This window comes from Accipiter gentilis, chromosome 3 (genome assembly GCF_929443795.1).
Source record: "Accipiter gentilis chromosome 3, bAccGen1.1, whole genome shotgun sequence".
In the NCBI taxonomy this organism is placed as follows: Eukaryota; Metazoa; Chordata; class Aves; order Accipitriformes; family Accipitridae; genus Astur; species Astur gentilis.
The window spans coordinates 18,457,453-18,475,504 of NC_064882.1; the positions used below are offsets into that span (position 1 = coordinate 18,457,453).

Consider the following 18,052-nt stretch of genomic DNA (forward strand, 5'->3'; position numbering starts at 1 on the left):
TTGGGTATCTCAGTTGTCTGCCTCAGCTTTACCTTCTTCCAAAACTTGAGCAAACACGGTTCAATTATTGGTAAAAAAGTAGTTAGCGTAAAGCAGCTGTTTGCCCCCATCAAGAATTCTTGAAAACATAACAAGCTTCCATGCATGAAAGCAAACCCTTGATAACTGATGAGGATCCTTTCAATGTCAACAAAGTACCATTTGTTACTCCATAAACTGCTCCAACTTCAAGACATTACAAGCCATTCAAAAATGTCACTGTATATCTTCTCTAAAGACTTATGAACATTTGGGAGATACATTATCTGGACATTTGGTTTGTGTTGAATTATGTATCACTGGAATGGGACAGAACTTTCCCTATAATTTTTCCTCCCAGCAGCTAGGATCCAAAAAACACAGAGCAAGGAAACAGAAAAAGCTGGAAGAAAAGGCACTAGGCATGGGTCTGGATGGCTGGTGCACTGAAGGCAGAGGCAACACACAAGGTCCTGCACCTGTGGTGGGGCAATCGTCAATATCAATACAGACTGGGTGATGAATTGATTGAGAGGAGCCCTGTAGAGAAAGACTTGGGAGGTAATGGTGGACAAAAAATTAAATATGAGCTACCAATGTGAATTTGCAGCCCAGAAAGCCAATCATAAACTGGGCTGCATCAAAAGAAGCATGGTCAGCAGGTTGAGGGAGGTGATTCTCCCTCTGTGTGCTCTTGTGAGATGCCACCTGGGGTACTGCATCCAGCTCTCAGGCCCCCAGTACAAGACATGTTGAAGCAGGTCCAGAGGAGGGCCACAATCATCAGAGAACTGGAACAACTAGGTTGTTCGGTTTGGTGAGCCTGGAGAAGAGAAGGCTCTGGGGAGACCTTATTGCCACCTTTCAGTGCTTAAAGGGAGCTTCTAAGATGGAGAGAAACTTTTTACCAGGGCCTGCAGTGACAGGACAAGGGGCAATGGTTTTAAACTGAAAAAGGGTAGGTTTAGACTGGACATAGGAAGAAATTCTTTATGAAGAGCATGGTGGGTGGGACACTGGAACAGGTAGCCCAGAGAAGTTGTGGATGCCCCATCATTGGAACTGTTAAAGGTAAGGTTGGACGGGACTTTGAGCAACCTAATCTAGTTGAAGATGTCCCTGCCCACGGTGGGGAGGGGTTGGACTAGATGATCTTTGACAGTCCCTTCCAACCCAAACCATTCTGTGATTCTATGTTTATCCTCCCAATTTGGACTAGGTCAGAAGAAGCTGACATCTTAGTATTTCTATCACTCTTTTGACTCAAGAAGCAGAGCTGTGCTAGGTAACAGTTCTAAACTCACTGTAAGTTTTGTGGATGTCCTTTTAATTGCACAGAATGAAACTTCTATTTTGGTTCGCTCTTAGTATAAAAACAGAAAGTGATGTTTTTCAGCTTCAGATTTTTTCCATGACATTAACCAAAAATCCCCCAGACTGACTTTGCAACAGGATAGCTGAAGATTATAATATCTTAGACAAACAGTTTTTCAAAGGTGAGGTACATCACTCAGGATTTCTCAATGGTTGGTCTTGGCATAAAAATAAGTATGCAAAACAATAGTATTTACCAACAACTGTTAAATTTGCAAAAGCATGTATCTGTTCACAATGATAGGCAACAAACTTTCATAATGAATTACTGAAAGGGCCTGTTTAGTCTCTTAGCTAAAATTCTGATACGTATATCAAACAATTTGATATAGCGCTAGTCAAAATTTTCAAAGCCAGCAAGCTTACTCACCACTGCCATATGAAAATGCACGAACAGAACGACCATCATAGCCAGAAGAATGTCCACTGTTGAAAAGAAAATACATGTAACAATCCAGTTTTACCATCAAAGCTACCTCCATCAATAAACATATACTTTTAATATTGTTCCCCTGAATTCTTACTACCATACAGACTAAAACAAAGTGTTTGTTATAAATGGATTTAAGTCCTCCATTTTGAGCATTACTAATTAAGGAAGCTGTCTATGAACACGTATATTTCATGTTTTACTGCAGGAGGTAAAAACAGAATTCTCTCTTCTTAAAATTTAAAACAGAAAAAATCCATATCATCAAAGCTGTTCTTTTGTATTTTCAATGAATCTTCTATTTCAAATATTTCTTGTATCATAAGACGTTTCTGCACAGATACTGAACTTAATCTCCAATTGTTTGAAAGTGGTTCATTCATGAATGAAGCCATTCTCATTCTGTCTGTTAAAAAGTAGGTATGTGAGCATATCTAAGAACAGGTGGACTTCAAATGTGTAGTTCTATAAATAAACTATTAAATTAGCTACACATTTTCTAGACTGACTTCTTTCAGTGGTAGCCAACTCAAGTAGGTAAAAACCAGAAAGGTTAAAAAGGATGATATGTGCACAAGGCATAATTCATACATATGTAATTCTTTCATGACTTTTAGCACTTCCTATGTAACTTGAATGAATTATCTTTGCAATATTTAACCTAAGTGTTACTTCTGTTCTTGAAGGCACTTTAACATTAAGAAATAAGTTTTGAGTTAGCTTAAAACCAAAACAAAACCAATGATAATGACAGGCCAATGCAACACCTTAACATTTAAAAGTATGAGATTTAGCTCCTAGGTTCCACAACAAACTTGATTTTTGCAAAGCATATTTCAGAAACTATATAAATATTCACTACAAGTAAACGCAATGACTGCTGCTTAACAATTGGAAGCAGCACTCACAGCAAATGTCAGTATGAAATAATAAATTTACTTTCATACACATCAAATGCAACTAGTTAGCGTTTTTCCTGAATTAAATCAGATGAGGATTTTCTCAGATTTACCATCATCATCCTGTAGCGTATATGTTAATAGAATTTTCAATTTCAAAGGAACAGATGTGTGCATCTTCCTTCAGTGAAATCTAAAGGACTGGTAAGAGGCTTGCACCGTCTTCTGAAGTGAGCTTTGTATATGACCTGGTTTTGGCCTCTACCAAAATATAAATACTTTTCAAGGACTGTGCTGGCCAACTATTTTTTCTTCCTTTTACATATAAAATATAAATAAAATAAATTTACACATAAACATGTATATAAAAAAAGGTATTGAAAAAATACTTAGGCCTATTAAAGCTGAACACTTAGAACACACACAGTAGAAATAAAAATTTGGATTCTATGGAACTCTGGCTTTTCCTATAGCTTATGAGGGCTTGAATCTGTAGCCAAATTGTTCATTTGCATTTATAGAAAAAGGATACAGTAGCTGACAAGTATACGGTTCACTTAAATAAGCCTTCAGACTACTAAAGAATACTTGAACAATCATTACCTTGACTTTGTTCGTAACTCTTGGCATTGATATAGTGTTGTAACTCAACTAAAATAATAAGTGGTCAGGTAACCTACTCAGAATATTGTCAGACAGCTGAGACTAGTAACACTTCTGTAAAAATACTGTAAAAAATCTGAAACTATCTCCCCACTCCCAGATAAAATCCACAAAACGCTGCGTAGAGTAAGAGTCCTTACTAATTATTTCAGTTACAGAATACTGATATATTGCTTTGTAAGACTTCAAACAGATAATCACCTTTCTATTGTGGGTATGAGGGAAGGTGGAGGACCGCCAGGTGGTGGTGGAAAGCCTGTAATAATAAATTAGGGGGTGGGGGGTGGGAATAAAAAAAAAAAACAAAACAAAAACAAAACCATAAACACATAAAAGAACTAGGCTAAGCATAAAATGGCAAACAAATTCCAGAGAGTATAACGCAAAAATTGTTTCTCACCGTGTAAATGAGCTTAATTTTGTAAGACTGAGAACTACTTTCCAGCTTAACAAAAGTAGAGTATTAAACATATACTATTATCAATGCTTCAACCCAAATACCTTATCATTCTTCAAAATACAATCATTTAGAAGCACAGGAAAATTCCTGAGTATGTAACAATACTTATTAAACAACAATCACAACTATTTTCTGCATAGCTGAAAAAAAGGAATGGAAAGAAAAAAGGAAGCACACATCTAAGAAACTGTTTGATTAGGTCCACTACTCAGTAACCTGCGTGACATCAAAATAACTGAGCCTACATCTACACATACAGTTTTGTATTTATGAACTTTTATCTATATAACTAAAAGCAAGTTAATAAGTTGCACATCAGTTAAGTTTTCACTTCTTAACCAAATGTGAAAAAAAATTCTAAGCAAGTTTACCTGGTGGTGGCACTGTTATTGGTATACCTGAAAAGAAAAAAAATAATGTATCATTATAGTAACAGTTTATGTTTATTATCTGTCAATCTAAAATCAGATTGAGCTATCACCACATACATGATCAAGAAGAATAATAACTTATTTTCTGTGTCTGCAGATCAAGACCTCACATTAATACCAACTGTTAAGATTTTATGCAAACCTTGTGAAATGTGGCTTTTTATTTAAACTCCTATTCTTCAGGAACTTATTTAATCAGAGACAAAAATAATGATGAATAACTCTGGGTCTCAAGATTAGAATTAAATCCCTAGCCCTAAAATGTTTATTATCCAGAAGGAAAGTAACATCCCAGAGCATGTATTTGCTTTTATTTAAATTATATATATATATATATATATATATATATATATATATATAAATAGCAAGGACAGGTAGCCTGGGAGGAATACAGAGAAATTGTCTGAGCAGCCAGGGATCAAGTTAGGAAAGCTGAAGTCCTGATAGAATTAAATCTGGCTGGGGATGTCAAAGGCAAATAAAAAAACCAAACTTCTACAGGTATGTTGGTGATAAAAGGAAACCTAGGGAAAATGTGGGCCCTCTCCGGAGGAAATGGGAGACCTGGTTACTCAGCATATGGAGAAGGCTGAGGTACTAAACGACTTTTTTGCTTCAGTCTTCACTGGCAAGTGCTCCAGCCACATCACCCGAGTCGCAGAAGGCAAAGGGACTGGGAGAATGAAGAATCACCCACTGTAGGAGAAGATCAGGTTCAAGACCATCTAAGGTAGCTGAAGGTACTCAAGTCCATGGGACCTGATGAGATGCATCCGCAGGTCCTCAGCAAACTGGTGGATGAAGTGGCTAAGCCACTTTCCATCATATTTGAGAAGTCACGGCAGTCCGGGGAAGATCCCATTGACTGGAAAAGGGGAAACATAACCCCCATTTTTAAAGAGAGAAAGAAAGAAGACCTGGGGAACTGCAGGCCAGTTAGTCTTACCTTTGTGTCCAGAAAAGATCATGGAGCAGATCCTCCTGGAAACTATGCTAAGACATGTGGAAAATAAGGAGGCAAGTGATGACAGCCAACATGGCTTCACTAAGGGCAAATCATGCCCGACAAATTTGGTGGCCTTCTACAATGGGATTACAGCATTGGTGGATAAGGGAAGATCAACTGATGTCATCCACCTGGACTTGTGCAGAGCATGTGACACTGCCCTGAATGACAGCCTGGCCTCTAAATTTGAGAGACATGGATTTGACAGATGGACCATTCAGTGGATAAGGAATTGGCTGGATGGTCACACTCAGAACTGTGGTCAACAGCTCGATATCCAACTGGAGAACAGTGACAAGTGGCATTCCTCAGGGGTTGGTATTGGGACTGGCACTATTTAACATCTTTATCGGCAACATGGACATTGAGTGCAACCTCAGCAAGCTCCCCAATGATACCAAGCTGTGTGGTGCAGTCGACGCACTGGAGGGAAGGGATGCCATCCAGAGGGACCTTGACAGGCTTCATAGGTGGGCCCATGTGAACCTCATGAAGCTCAACAAGGCCAAGTGCAAAGTCCTGCACAAGGGTCAGGGCAATCCCAAGCACAAATACAGGTTGGGCAATGAGTGGGTTTAGAGCAGCCCTGAGCAGACTTGGGGGTGTTGATTGACAAGAAGCTCAACATGATCTGGCAATGTGCATTTGCAGCCATACCCTGGGCTGTATCAAAAGAAGTGTGACCAGCAGGTTGAGGGAGGTGATTCTCCCTCTCTGCTCCTCTCTCATGAGAGCCCACCTGGAGTACTGCATTCAGCTCTGGGGTCCCCAACATAAGAAGGACATGGACCTGTTGAGTGAGTCCAGAGAAGGGCCACAAATATGATCAGAGGGCTTGGAGCACCTCTACCATGAAGACAGACTGAGAGAGTTGGGGTTGCTCACCTTGGAGAAGAGAAGGCTCTGGGAAGACCTTATTGCAGCCTTTCAGTACCTAAAGGGGGCCTACAAGAAAGCTGAAAAGGGACTTTTCACAAGGGCATGTAGATATGGGACAAAGGGTAATGCCTTTAAACTGGAAGAGGGTAAATTTAGATTAGATGCAAGGAAGAAGTTCTTCACTGTGAGTGTGGTCAGGCACTGGAATGGGTTGCCCAGAGAATTTGTGGATGCCCCATTCCTGGAAGTGTTCAAGGCCAGGTTGGCTGGGGCTTTGAGCAACCTGGTCTAGTGGAAGGTGTCCCTGCCCATGGCAGGGGGTTTGGAACAAGATGATCTTTAAGGTCTCTTCCAACCCAAACCATTCTATGATTCTATATTCCATGACTGGATGAAAGGAAACGCAATTGGCCTCTGACCTTTAATAGCTTAGTATAGGAAATAGTAGGTCCACATGGACAAAATATTCTAGCAACAGTAAGCATTACAGACTTTTCAGTCAATGCTATGCCACACTGCAATTAATCATACAGTTGCTACTTGGAGGGAAAAAAATTGTTCGGTACTCCATTTTCTTGTAAATATCTGAGAAAGGAGCATCTTTTAATACAAACACATTCAAAAGCTGTTCTAACTTTTCTGGTGTTCAAACCTAGCTTAGCTGTTACAAATCTAAGTAAAAGCTGAGAAATTGCTCCCAACTAAAAGTTAGCTGACCTAACAAAATATACTGCCTCAACATATAAACCTATCTTACTTGATTAGGAAAGGAATGATTAAAAGGTAAAAATAATTAATATACTTTAAAGGACATCATCTTTTCATACTTTGCAAAGAACTAGCTTCATCTCAATTGAACACACAAAACACTGTTACATGAAAATAATAAACTGGGCTAAACCAGTGTTGTCAGAAAATAGACTACTTTACCAGGCATAAAGCTCCTTCAGCTATGAGCAACTCCGCTTCCATTAAAAAACAAGTACTTTCAATCTGACAACTCACTGCAAGACTTTGGGGGAGGGGGAGAGAACAGAAAACTTAGCCAAGTGCTTTCACCCGTTTTGCCATAACTGAATAAACATCCAGAAAGAACAGCAGCCAGACCCACTTAAATTAAGACCCTTCTTATTCAAGTTCCAGACTTCATCATTCAGAGAATATCCTAGATGTAATGGCCATTGCATGACTGATTTTATGTATATATCATTAGTTCAACGTTAGAACTAAAAGACTATTGCATGGCAGCAACATTTAACTACATCTACATATTACAGTGTCTAGAAATGCCAACTGCTCCCAAATTGCCTTGGCAGAACGACAGAATGAAGGAATATGCAACCTGAGGAAGAGTCATCAATATCAGCGTTCACTAATTGCTGGTGATTTCACTAACATGAATTCTTACCAGCATCAATCCTATAGGATTAAACAAATTGTGAAACAAAATTGAGGTTGCTGTCCAATCCTGAAGACTTAAAATCTAATCTCAGAGCCAAAATATAAAACAGGAGACAGTGAACCCCCAAAGCCAAATTTCTAAACTGCATGATCCATTTTCTCTTCACCAGCACACAAGCTTTCCAACGTGCACTGTCGTCAAGAACACTGCAATTCACACCATAAAAAGTTTGACAGTGTAACATTTAGAAGACCAAACACTCCTAATGAAAATTTCTGAAAGAAAAGGAATACTAGGAACTCAAACTGTTGCACAGCTGAAGTCTTTTTTTTTTTTTTGTTAATTATCCATCTTAATAGATTCCTCATGAGCCTACAACATAGAAAAAATATATATAAAAATATATAAAAAATTCCTCTTAACAGCAGTGTTAAGAACATAAGCAAGAAAAGCATCAGAAGTTCTCTCAAACTGATTAATTTATTAGCTCTACCTTATGCTTAAAAAAATTTCAACTCCTCCACTAAAAAAACCCAGTATATTGTTAGCAGTGAACACAGCTCAGCACTATGCACAGGACTGCGTGGAAAGCCACCAGCTAATACTCTTTACAAAAAGGAACAAATTCTGATTAAACAATTAATATATTCCTCAGAATTTTATCTTGTGCAGAAATACAAATAAAAATCTCATCACAAGATTTAAAGCCAAATGAAAAATTTCACTTGAGAGCCATTCAATCAAAATTAAGACAGACTGAATACGACTAATAGTCAGAGAACAAACATCTAAATAATTTGAATAAATTCATTAATGCGGGGTATTATACTAAAAAAGCCACACAGGCATTTTTTCCTCAAAAACCTTTAAGAACATTAAAAAAGTAATGATTAATGATTATATAATTTTAAGACAGAAGCTAATTTACTTGATGGTATCATAATGGATCTTATATATTCCAAGTTAGCAAGTATCACTAAAAGGATCTAACCAAAATTTTCTTCCTCATCTTCTTCACTAACACACAAATGTGGCAGAAAACAAGAAACAAAGAAATCATAAACCTCAGTTAATGGCAAATTAAAAATTTCTTGACTCTTCACTCCTTTGCCTTCTTCTAATGCAATGTATGAAAATATACTTGAAGTGTCATCAGCCAATTACTTCTGAGAAAAAAAAAAAAAAGACTCCGAAATATCGAGTCATTTCTTGCAATGTAGGGACTAAACTCGAGTACCCGTGCAAGAAGATGCCTCAGCACAGATCATGTCACATCCCTACAACACAGTGTACTGCCACAAAGATACACCTGGCCTAAACCTAAATATTCAGACTCATGTGTCAAAAGGAATCCAAATGGCATTAGTGCAGCATTTTACCTCATATGCTCAAAATTGCTTTCAGGACATTGTATAACATCCTACTAACTCAAAGCTGGTAAATATTTACAGAAAACCAAGTAGGTTTTACTAAAGGAAAGCAATGCCACATGTGCTCCACTTGCAGAATAAGGAATCAAACGGGGTAACATTGCCACAGCTTAACAACATACTGCAATTAGCGGAACTGTGTAATAGCCCGCAGCAATGTAACATAACTCAACTTGGTGTAAAAACTTTGACACAAGCTAAACTAAGTCAAATTCTCTCTCATTTATCACAAGATAAAAAGTACACACTTAGAATGCTGGGCCTGAGCAGATGTACAGTTACTTGCTAAGCCCTGGTGTAAGTCTAGGCAGTCAAACTTCCCAAAGCTATGCAACAGAAGCTCAATACTTCAGAGGAATTTTTTCTTTAATATCACAAATACATGTCACATTTTAACTATGCTCTTAAACGGAAACATGTAAAACAACTTTTAAAGCCTGTTAAACAGAAGCATCCACTTTCTTCTTTAGATTTAAATTACTCCAACATAGCAATAAACCAAGCAAACAAAAAACAACACATTTTTTGCCACAGCCAGTTATCTCCTAGGAGTACAGGAAAATTTTCTGCATTTGGCCCTTTGAATCATTCCAGGACTCGTTCCTCAAAAAAGATTTGAATTGCAGGAGTGAATGAATTCAGAACAAGAGATCTAACTTCAAAGCAAGATCCTTTTTCAAAGGGGCTTTTGGAGGATGTTTTATATTTGGAATACTTAAATTTTCTGGCAAGTAGTCCCGGTTTAATATTGGGTAAGAATAGTTTTTTTCCTCCTCCTCCATTGAACCTAGGAGGGATGGCAGATTCTATTTTAGGAACAGCTTTGAAGATAAAGAGCTGGCAACAGCACAATTAAAACACAGGCCTGAAGAAACCAAATCCACAGCTCTTAATCGTTATTTTCAAATCTACTTGAAGCACGGAAGGATGTTGAAGGAGACCTTCTGAACAAGTGTATGTCATAAACCTGTCTGTAAACCACAAGACTAAAGCCAAACCTGCTTGCTAAATCTGTAACACGTGTGGATTTCTTTCACCTTTAAAAGCTCAACAGGTAAGGGGGTTCATAAGAACAGTCCAGTACACCTATATGGCACCCCTGCACAAAGTGCATTTGGGGTGTCTGTGGGGGTTCCTCTCATTCTTTTAATAAAACACAACTTAGATCACCTTTTCTGTACCTCATTTACAATTAAAATAATTACTTTCTAAAAACCTGCAATGCATTACCTATATTATTTTATCAGAAAGGTTTTAATCCAGCTTAAAACCAGTGTTATCATTAGCATCATGTTCCTCTCCTTTCTGTCCCCCATGAAGTAAGAAAACATCACAAAATTGCCAGAGCAGTAGCATATTCTCTCTTCAGACACCGTATTTTTTATACTTATGCACAAAAGCATGGAAAAGGGCACAGAACTATTTCATCTTTAAATCTCTTCTGTTTTCTAGGTTGCAATCATTTTGCGTATGACAATCTCGGATGAAAGCCAGAGCTTGCCAGGCAGCAGGAGTTAATAGTTTTATAATCATCAGCAGCAATTGAAGAAAACCACCTCTTCTATGAGGATTTAAACCCTACAAAACCCCACACAAAGCTTTTGCACAGAAATATTAATGTTACTTCCTTGCTTATACATGTATTAACGGAGAAACTTCTAAAAGATTCCCTATGCAAACAGAATAGCAAAGAAACTGCTCAGCAAGATTTCAGAACAAGTCAAGCAAAAGAATCCAAGGAACAAAAGGAGAAAATAAGGAAAGGGGCTCCACCTTAAATCAGTCTCTTCTATAAATAAATCCTTCACTTTCTTACTCAAATACTCCCCAAAGTTCCTCCATCTATTTTCATTTCTCACTGACCATTAGTCTTAGCTTCCTGCTAAGTCCATTTGAACTTAATTCCTTAAAATGACAATGCTCAGGTAACTGCACTATTTGTGCAAATGCCCATGACTCCTACCCCAGTAAATTTCCATAAATACCAAGTTTCAGTAAATATTCAGTAAATACCAGTATATTTCAAACCAGATTTAACAATGAGAAGAGTTCTCAAAGAGCTTTGATTCCTGTAAGATTCACAGACACTGGATAAAAACATCAGGTGCTAATAAGACCTCTGACTGAAAGAAAGGATAAGGCACAAATGCAATTCTTATCAGACTTCTGGGAATTCATACATACTGTGAGGGCAAAGGGGAATTAAATCTTCTGTTGCTGCTTTGACCTTAGACATCAGAGAATCCAACTTCTGACACAAATTCATGGTATGCCATACTTTTGAACTAAAAGTTTGTAGAATGATTTGTTAACATGTACCTCTCAATAGCATTAGCTGTAGTTGAATTGCAGAAAACAGCTTCTCACTTCAAACATTTTCAAGGACATAGGATCCAACATTTAGTCTTTAGGTAATTATTTACTACTTGGGATTATGCTTACTGAGAAATTAAAGACAAAAGTTTGTTTCTGCCTTACAGAAATATTTAAGAAAAGAGTAGAACACAAAATTTTGAAATTCTGCACATATAGCCAAATGTGTATGAAATGTGCCATCTTTAATTCATGATCTACAAGCATTTGATGAGATTGCATCTCTCATTTTTCACATCCTTTGTAGTGCAGGATATTTACCTGGTGGGGGAATCAGAGGTGGAGCAGTACTGACAGTTGGAGGGGGTGGGAGGAAAGGTGGTGGTGGAAGGTGGGTAGGTGGAGCTCCTGGAGGGAAAAATGGAGGTGGCTTGGTAAAATTGTCTACTTCAGGATTAGATCGTTCTGAAAGAACCTGTAAAATATCAAACTATAGTTACAATTGCTATGTCAAAAGGGTAGAAGTTAGGTTTCCTCTTTTTCCAGTTACTACAACAGGAAAGTATTACTTATGCACCTAAAGAGCCACATTCAGATGGTTTAAGTTCTATCTGCATCTCTACGTTCAGTGTCCCATACTTGCGAAGTACCTCTGAGGGTCTACGAGCAGCCAACAGGGAACAACAAACATAAGATCTGAGAGGGAATATAAGCCATCTGAATATGGCCCAAAACACCATCTTAAATTTCTATATAAAGGAAAATATTTTAAAAATCAATATGAAAAGCATGAAAAAACCTAAGACTTTAAATTACTTAAACACAGTGAGATCAGCTGAAAAACACATGGCAGTGTTTTCAATATAAGCACTACAATCCATTGTTATTTTCATTGTTTAACCTTAACCTAAGTTGGCATAGAAATGCAGCTAGGGCACTAAGCAACCTTGATTCTTCTCCACAGGCAAGTCAGGAGAGAAAAAGTGTATTCAATCTTAAAGCACTTAGTTGTCTTCTTAAAATAATCCAAGCCCACAGACTAAAATCAGAATGACTATCTTATCTTACATTTTACGGTAAAATAATACAATATAATTAAAAAAAAAAAAGAAAGTACTATAAACTATTTATTCCTTAACAACATATTTTTAAAAGACTGCCTTTCTCAAACTGCATACAAAGAGGCTTTCACTTTCAGCATTAGTGTCTGGCAGGAATAGGGGAAAGATGGACAGTTTAAATATTTATGTTTGTCACTTAGTAAACAAAACACTGTCCCGTACAGATGTAGCCGAGCCAATGCTGTTTCCTGGATTCTAAGTCTGCAATATTGCTTATTTCCTTTCAGTAAGAAGTGTACCACAACATTTATGTTTTGAAATATATCAAATATTTCGTCTTAATACACTTCAATTAACTGCCACAACATTCTTCCTGAACTTAAAGCTACTTCTGTATTACTCAATCATACACACTGAAATGTTTTAATCAGAAGCTATGGGGAAAGCAAAAATGTCTTTTAGTCAAAAATAATGTGCAAATCTGCAGTATAAAACCTGTATGTTGCTGTTCTCATTAGCACGCCGTCGTCCTTCCACCCTGCTGATAGTGATGGTCTGTCCAATCACATCTATTGTGCCAGATAATCGCCTGCAACAGGACAAACCAGAATCAACAAGCAGAATTAGAAAATTAAAAAAAAAGAAAAATAAAAGAGAGAGAAGAAAGTTTTATGGACTTCTCTCATTCTAAATGCTAAAAGTTCCTTCTCCTGTATAAAACATAAAAGACCGTTTCTGAAGAACATTCAATATGATAAATTTGCTGAACTACGCAAGTGTGTAGAACTAAACAATGCAGCAATAAAGACTCCTATAGGACAAAGGCTGACTCTCCACATTCTCCTTCCATCCCCTGCAAGATTATAAACCATACTTTTGTTACTGATAAAAGAAAAAAAAAAGGGGGGGAAGGAGGAGAGAGGAACAATACAATGAGATCACAAAAAACCTCAGTAAGAAAAAAATTTATTAAACAGAACTTCTACAAAAATCTGAGGTAAAATAGTTATAAACTCATCATTAGAAATAATTTCTAAACTGCAAGAAACCATACTGGAGGATTCCATAGAAGAACAAATGAAAGTAAGTTAGGAGGTAGAAATAAACATAAGCCAACCCTACCATGCATACTATCAATATTGCAGTACATACTGAACAAAATCAGCCACCATCTCTCTTATCTTGGAATACAGAGTCTTAATATCAAACAAAAAGTATATGAAACTAGTAGACACTGGACTCTTAAATTAAACCTTGCATGAAACTCAAAGGAATCTTAGACCAGCTATTCATACTTAGTTCTTCAGTTTTCCAAATGCAAAATGTCTGTCTCTCAAACACCTCTAAAATATTTGCATAGCTAAGCACTATGTTAACCTCCTTCAAAGAAACTGACAACAGAGCAGCACAAGACCCACCTCAGTCTCCCTTACAAGCCAATCAGGCAACAACAGAACACAATGTAAGTTAAGAATATCTACCTTAGAAATAGTTAGTAATTGATTTTTAGAGAAAGATGACAAGAAAAGTGACATGCATAGACACATTCCTTCCCTCCCAGTTTCTGCCAAACGAAAAATTTAAGGGCTTCCCATGTAACTGTGTTTAATAGCCCCTGATTAACTTGCATTTGCACAATCTCTTTTGAACACACTTTTAACCTCCAGTGATGAGATCTGTTTCAGCTATTTTTTTTGACCAAGAACTGTATTTGGTGCCCTACAGTCCTTGTGTTTAAAAAAAAAAAAAGTAAAAAAAAGTAAAAATTTCCCTGTTCTCTGCCAATGTAGTATTTGTGGGACGTCTGTATATCTCAGTTTTCTCTTTCCCAAGCTGAACTAGTGCACATCTCTCCTCATACAGAAGTGACTATAACTTTCACTATTTATTTCACCTTTTGTAGACCCTTCCTAACTCTACTATACCTTTTCTTGTCTGACGTAAACAGAATCACAGATAATATTCAGCTCTCAGTGCACCATGGCTTTATGTACTACCGTAGTGACTTTTCCCCATTTGTTCCCCACTGCTAATGATGACTACCTTTCCATTTTCTTATTTTAGCTAACACTGGAAACTGAACTAGCATTTTGGGAAGCAGCAACAATAATCCCAAGATCTCTTTCTTAATGGGTATGGTTATTAATGATTAAATTGAAGAAGTGCACCTTATTTAGAAAAACGCAATCTAGGATTTAAGTTTTCAGTGATTTCAGTTCACTATGAACAAGTTATTCCAGTCCACACTGGAGTAAATATGTGAATTTTAAATGCAAATATATCTTACTTCAGTTTCCAAACCAATCAATCTATTAAGCTTATGCCTGTTAAATTTAAGTTGTTCCTACTATAAAATTCTTAAATCCCATGTACATATTCACATAGTCTGTTAAGAGATGTAAAAACCATGTGATATTGTGGCCACACAGCTGTCAACTGCAACTTTTTTTTTTAACTTTTGAAAGCAGATTAAAAATGCTACATTGAGGGCAAAGACATGATGGCATTCCATTGGATACAAATAAATCAACCACAAGGAAGTATACTGACAGTAAAGAAGGACTCCAGGCGGCAGACCAGAAAATGATATGACAAGGATCTGAATGTCATCTACTAAAACTAAAACCTGGTATCTGTGACATTGGGGAACCACTATTTTGAAGAGAGGAAGAATCTAAAGTATAGTGAACTTTCCCATTTGCAGCCCCCAAACAAACAAAACCCAGAAACCTAGCTTTATGGAGAATTTATAACTCTATTATTCTTATGCAGAACAGAACAAAACCTACCTGCTTTGCAGCCCACAGTTAATTTCTAAGAGAGGTTAAAAAGCAGGATTCACTTAGGTCAACTCCATTAGAAAATGAGGTACAAAATTACATTGCTAGTGGATGAGAGAAACAAAGGTACATCTGTGTCACACCTATGAGGGAAACCATAGTAGAGAAAACTGACAATATTTACCAATAGCATGATATCTAACTAAGTAAAAGAAAGACTGGAAAAAAACTTTCAGGAAATTTCAGAAGAGAAATCCATAGAAAGAAAAGACAAACTACTTCTAGTTTTAGAAGACAAGTTCTTTTATTTTTTGTATCTAATGGACTACTAACAACATTGATACAAATAGCAGGGAGAACAGCTGGAAGGTGGGATTACAGGCTCCAAGTTCTGCTGGACTGATAGCTCTGACCCCAATTGCTCAAATACATAGATTCCGCTGCAGCTGAAAAAGACAGAGCAGACACTAGAGCATGAAGGATCCATTAGATCTCCCAGAGATAATCTAAAGTTCCTGGTCAGACCGCATACTGAGGATCATTCAAATGCCTGTCGTCTGAGTTTTTCAATATCTGGGTTTAGAGCTTCCTCTGGGATTTTAAAGCAAGCTCATTAAGCACAACGGTTTGGAGGAAAAAAAAGTCCAGTGGTACAAGAATCTGAGAACAAAACTGCGAACTAGAACAGCATATATTATACAGCAGCCTCTCCAAGGATAACTAAGTTTAAGAAATTCTCTGATCTTCTCTGATGCCATCCTAAAAGTCAGATTGTTTCAGTCTAAATCCTGACATAATCAACACCTGCTTTCCTAAACCTCCCCAGTGGTCTTGCATGGTATTCAAGCACTGCTGCAGTTTGGATTATTATTTTGCTTTCGGTAACTAAGTCAGTGTCATGGTTTAACTCCAGCCAGCAACTAAGCACCATGCAGCTGCTCACTCACCACCACCCCCCCCAAGTGGAATGGGGGAGAAAATCGGGAAAAGAAGCAAAACCCGTGGGTAGAAAAGAAGAAACTAATAATAACAATAATAAAATGACAACAGCAATAATAAAAGGATTGGAATGTACAAATGATGCCCAGTGCAATTGCTCACCACCTGCCGACCGACACCCAGCCAGTCCCCAAGCGGCGATTCCCTGCCCCCACTCCCAGTTCCTATACTAGATAGGATGTCCCATGGTATGGAATACACCGTTGGCCAGTTTGGGTCAGCTGCCCTGGCTGTGTCCTGTGCCAGCTTCTTGTGCCCCTCCAGCTTTCTCACTGGCTGGGCATGAGAAGCTGAAAAATCCTTGACTTTAGACTAAACACTACCTAGCAACAACTGAAAACATCAGTGTGTTATCAACATTCTTTGCATACTGAACTCAAAACATAGCACTGTACCAGCTACTACGAAGACAGTTAACTCTATCCCAGCTGAAACTACGACAATCAGAAACATAGGTATTATTAAACAATTGATAAACCAACTGTTTCACTACACAAAAAAAAAGACAACAGCAATCTTTGTAAAACAACAAAACTTTGCCTCAGTTTCCACTCTGAGAGCTCATTTGGTTTCAGAGTTCTAAGACACTGGTTCTCCTCCATCACTGGTATCTTATCTTACCTAGAATTGTACCCTAGAAAACTCACTGTACCTAGCTTTAGTCCTTGTGTAAAATAGATGACTCTCTTCTACAGCAGGAAGTCCCTCCAGAGATGACCCCCCGCTTGGCTTGCTCCACTGTTTCACAGGGCTTCTACGTGGGAGTGATGTACTTCAAGACACTTCCTCTCTTACGCTGTTCGCACACTGCCAGCAACTCTTGGAATCAGCATTGAAAACAGAGGCAATGGACACCAATGCAAGAGTACTGGCCATTTAAGTAATATGTGCATCAACCATACCACAATAATACCAATTTTGGCTTGGGAAGCAGGCCAAATACAACACTGCCTTATCAAAGAAAGCAAATCTAGACTACCAGTTGGTTCCTAGACATAAACTTTACTGAAATGAACAGGGCTTTCACTTAATTTTTCTAGAGTCTGAAGAGTACATCTTGCTCACTCATTCTCACTTAGCTGGTGCTTTATAATTATTTTTTTAATAATGTTTTATAGTGATACATCCATTGTTCTTCCCAACAGCTGCCAGGAGATTTAATTTTTTGTAACGATGGAAGAGTTCAGGAATTTGCCATCATACCTTGAACTTGACAAATTCTTTTTCCAAGACTGCGATAATGATTTCATTAAGTACTCCACTAAAAGAGCTTGAAATTGAACAAGAGAAAGCATATGTTCAGTTGCAATTGGAGCAGCAGATGACACCACTGTCAACAACATAATCTTCACAAAGGCAAGAGAGGCATCTGAAGTGTCCAGAATTTCACAGTTCAACAGTTTTGTAAAAGGGGCAAATCTGAAGTCTCGGATCTTGATTAAGTCATAGCAAGTTGGCACATGGGGAAATTTCAAAGAATCCGCAGCCACTATCTAGCTTAGTGATAAGATGTTAAGCAGGCATTACTAGGTTTCTGTCTCAGTGCTGTATGCAAAGAAAAGAAAGGGCTTGGTTTGTCCCTTACACTATCACAGCACCTGGGATACAGATGCATTACCAGTGGATACACCCAAACATAAAAAGGCAATCCACGCGTGTGGGATGCACATGAACCCACAGCAGAGTTCATACAAAGTGTAGCTTGAAAGGAACATTCCAGCAACTCAGTGAGTGATTTCACTCTAATTAAAGAATGGTTATTTACGACATATTTGCACTATGAATACCACCCTCCATGGAGATTTAATTCAGAACAATATCTCAATCTCATTTGGCAAGCTGAGTTTATTTAGGTTCTACAGAGCAAAGAGAAAGGGAGAAAAGAAGAAGAAAAAAAAAAGACAAAC

General features: G+C 37.7%; 1 protein-coding gene across 9 annotated transcripts in view; it reads right to left on the minus strand.

Annotated features, from left to right (window-relative positions):
- FIP1L1 (factor interacting with PAPOLA and CPSF1) overlaps positions 1-18,052 on the minus strand; it is a 45,100-nt gene that overhangs the window by 8,501 nt on the left and 18,547 nt on the right. For all 9 annotated transcript variants that reach the window (XM_049831731.1, XM_049831722.1, XM_049831675.1 and 6 more), the window contains 5 exons: positions 12,862-12,955; positions 11,627-11,780; positions 4,216-4,242; positions 3,586-3,640; positions 1,763-1,818 (listed from right to left, as the gene is read on the minus strand). In XM_049831731.1, the coding sequence (XP_049687688.1) occupies positions 1,763-1,818; positions 3,586-3,640; positions 4,216-4,242; positions 11,627-11,780; positions 12,862-12,955 (386 nt within the window). The remainder of the gene's footprint in view (positions 1-1,762; positions 1,819-3,585; positions 3,641-4,215; positions 4,243-11,626; positions 11,781-12,861; positions 12,956-18,052) is intronic.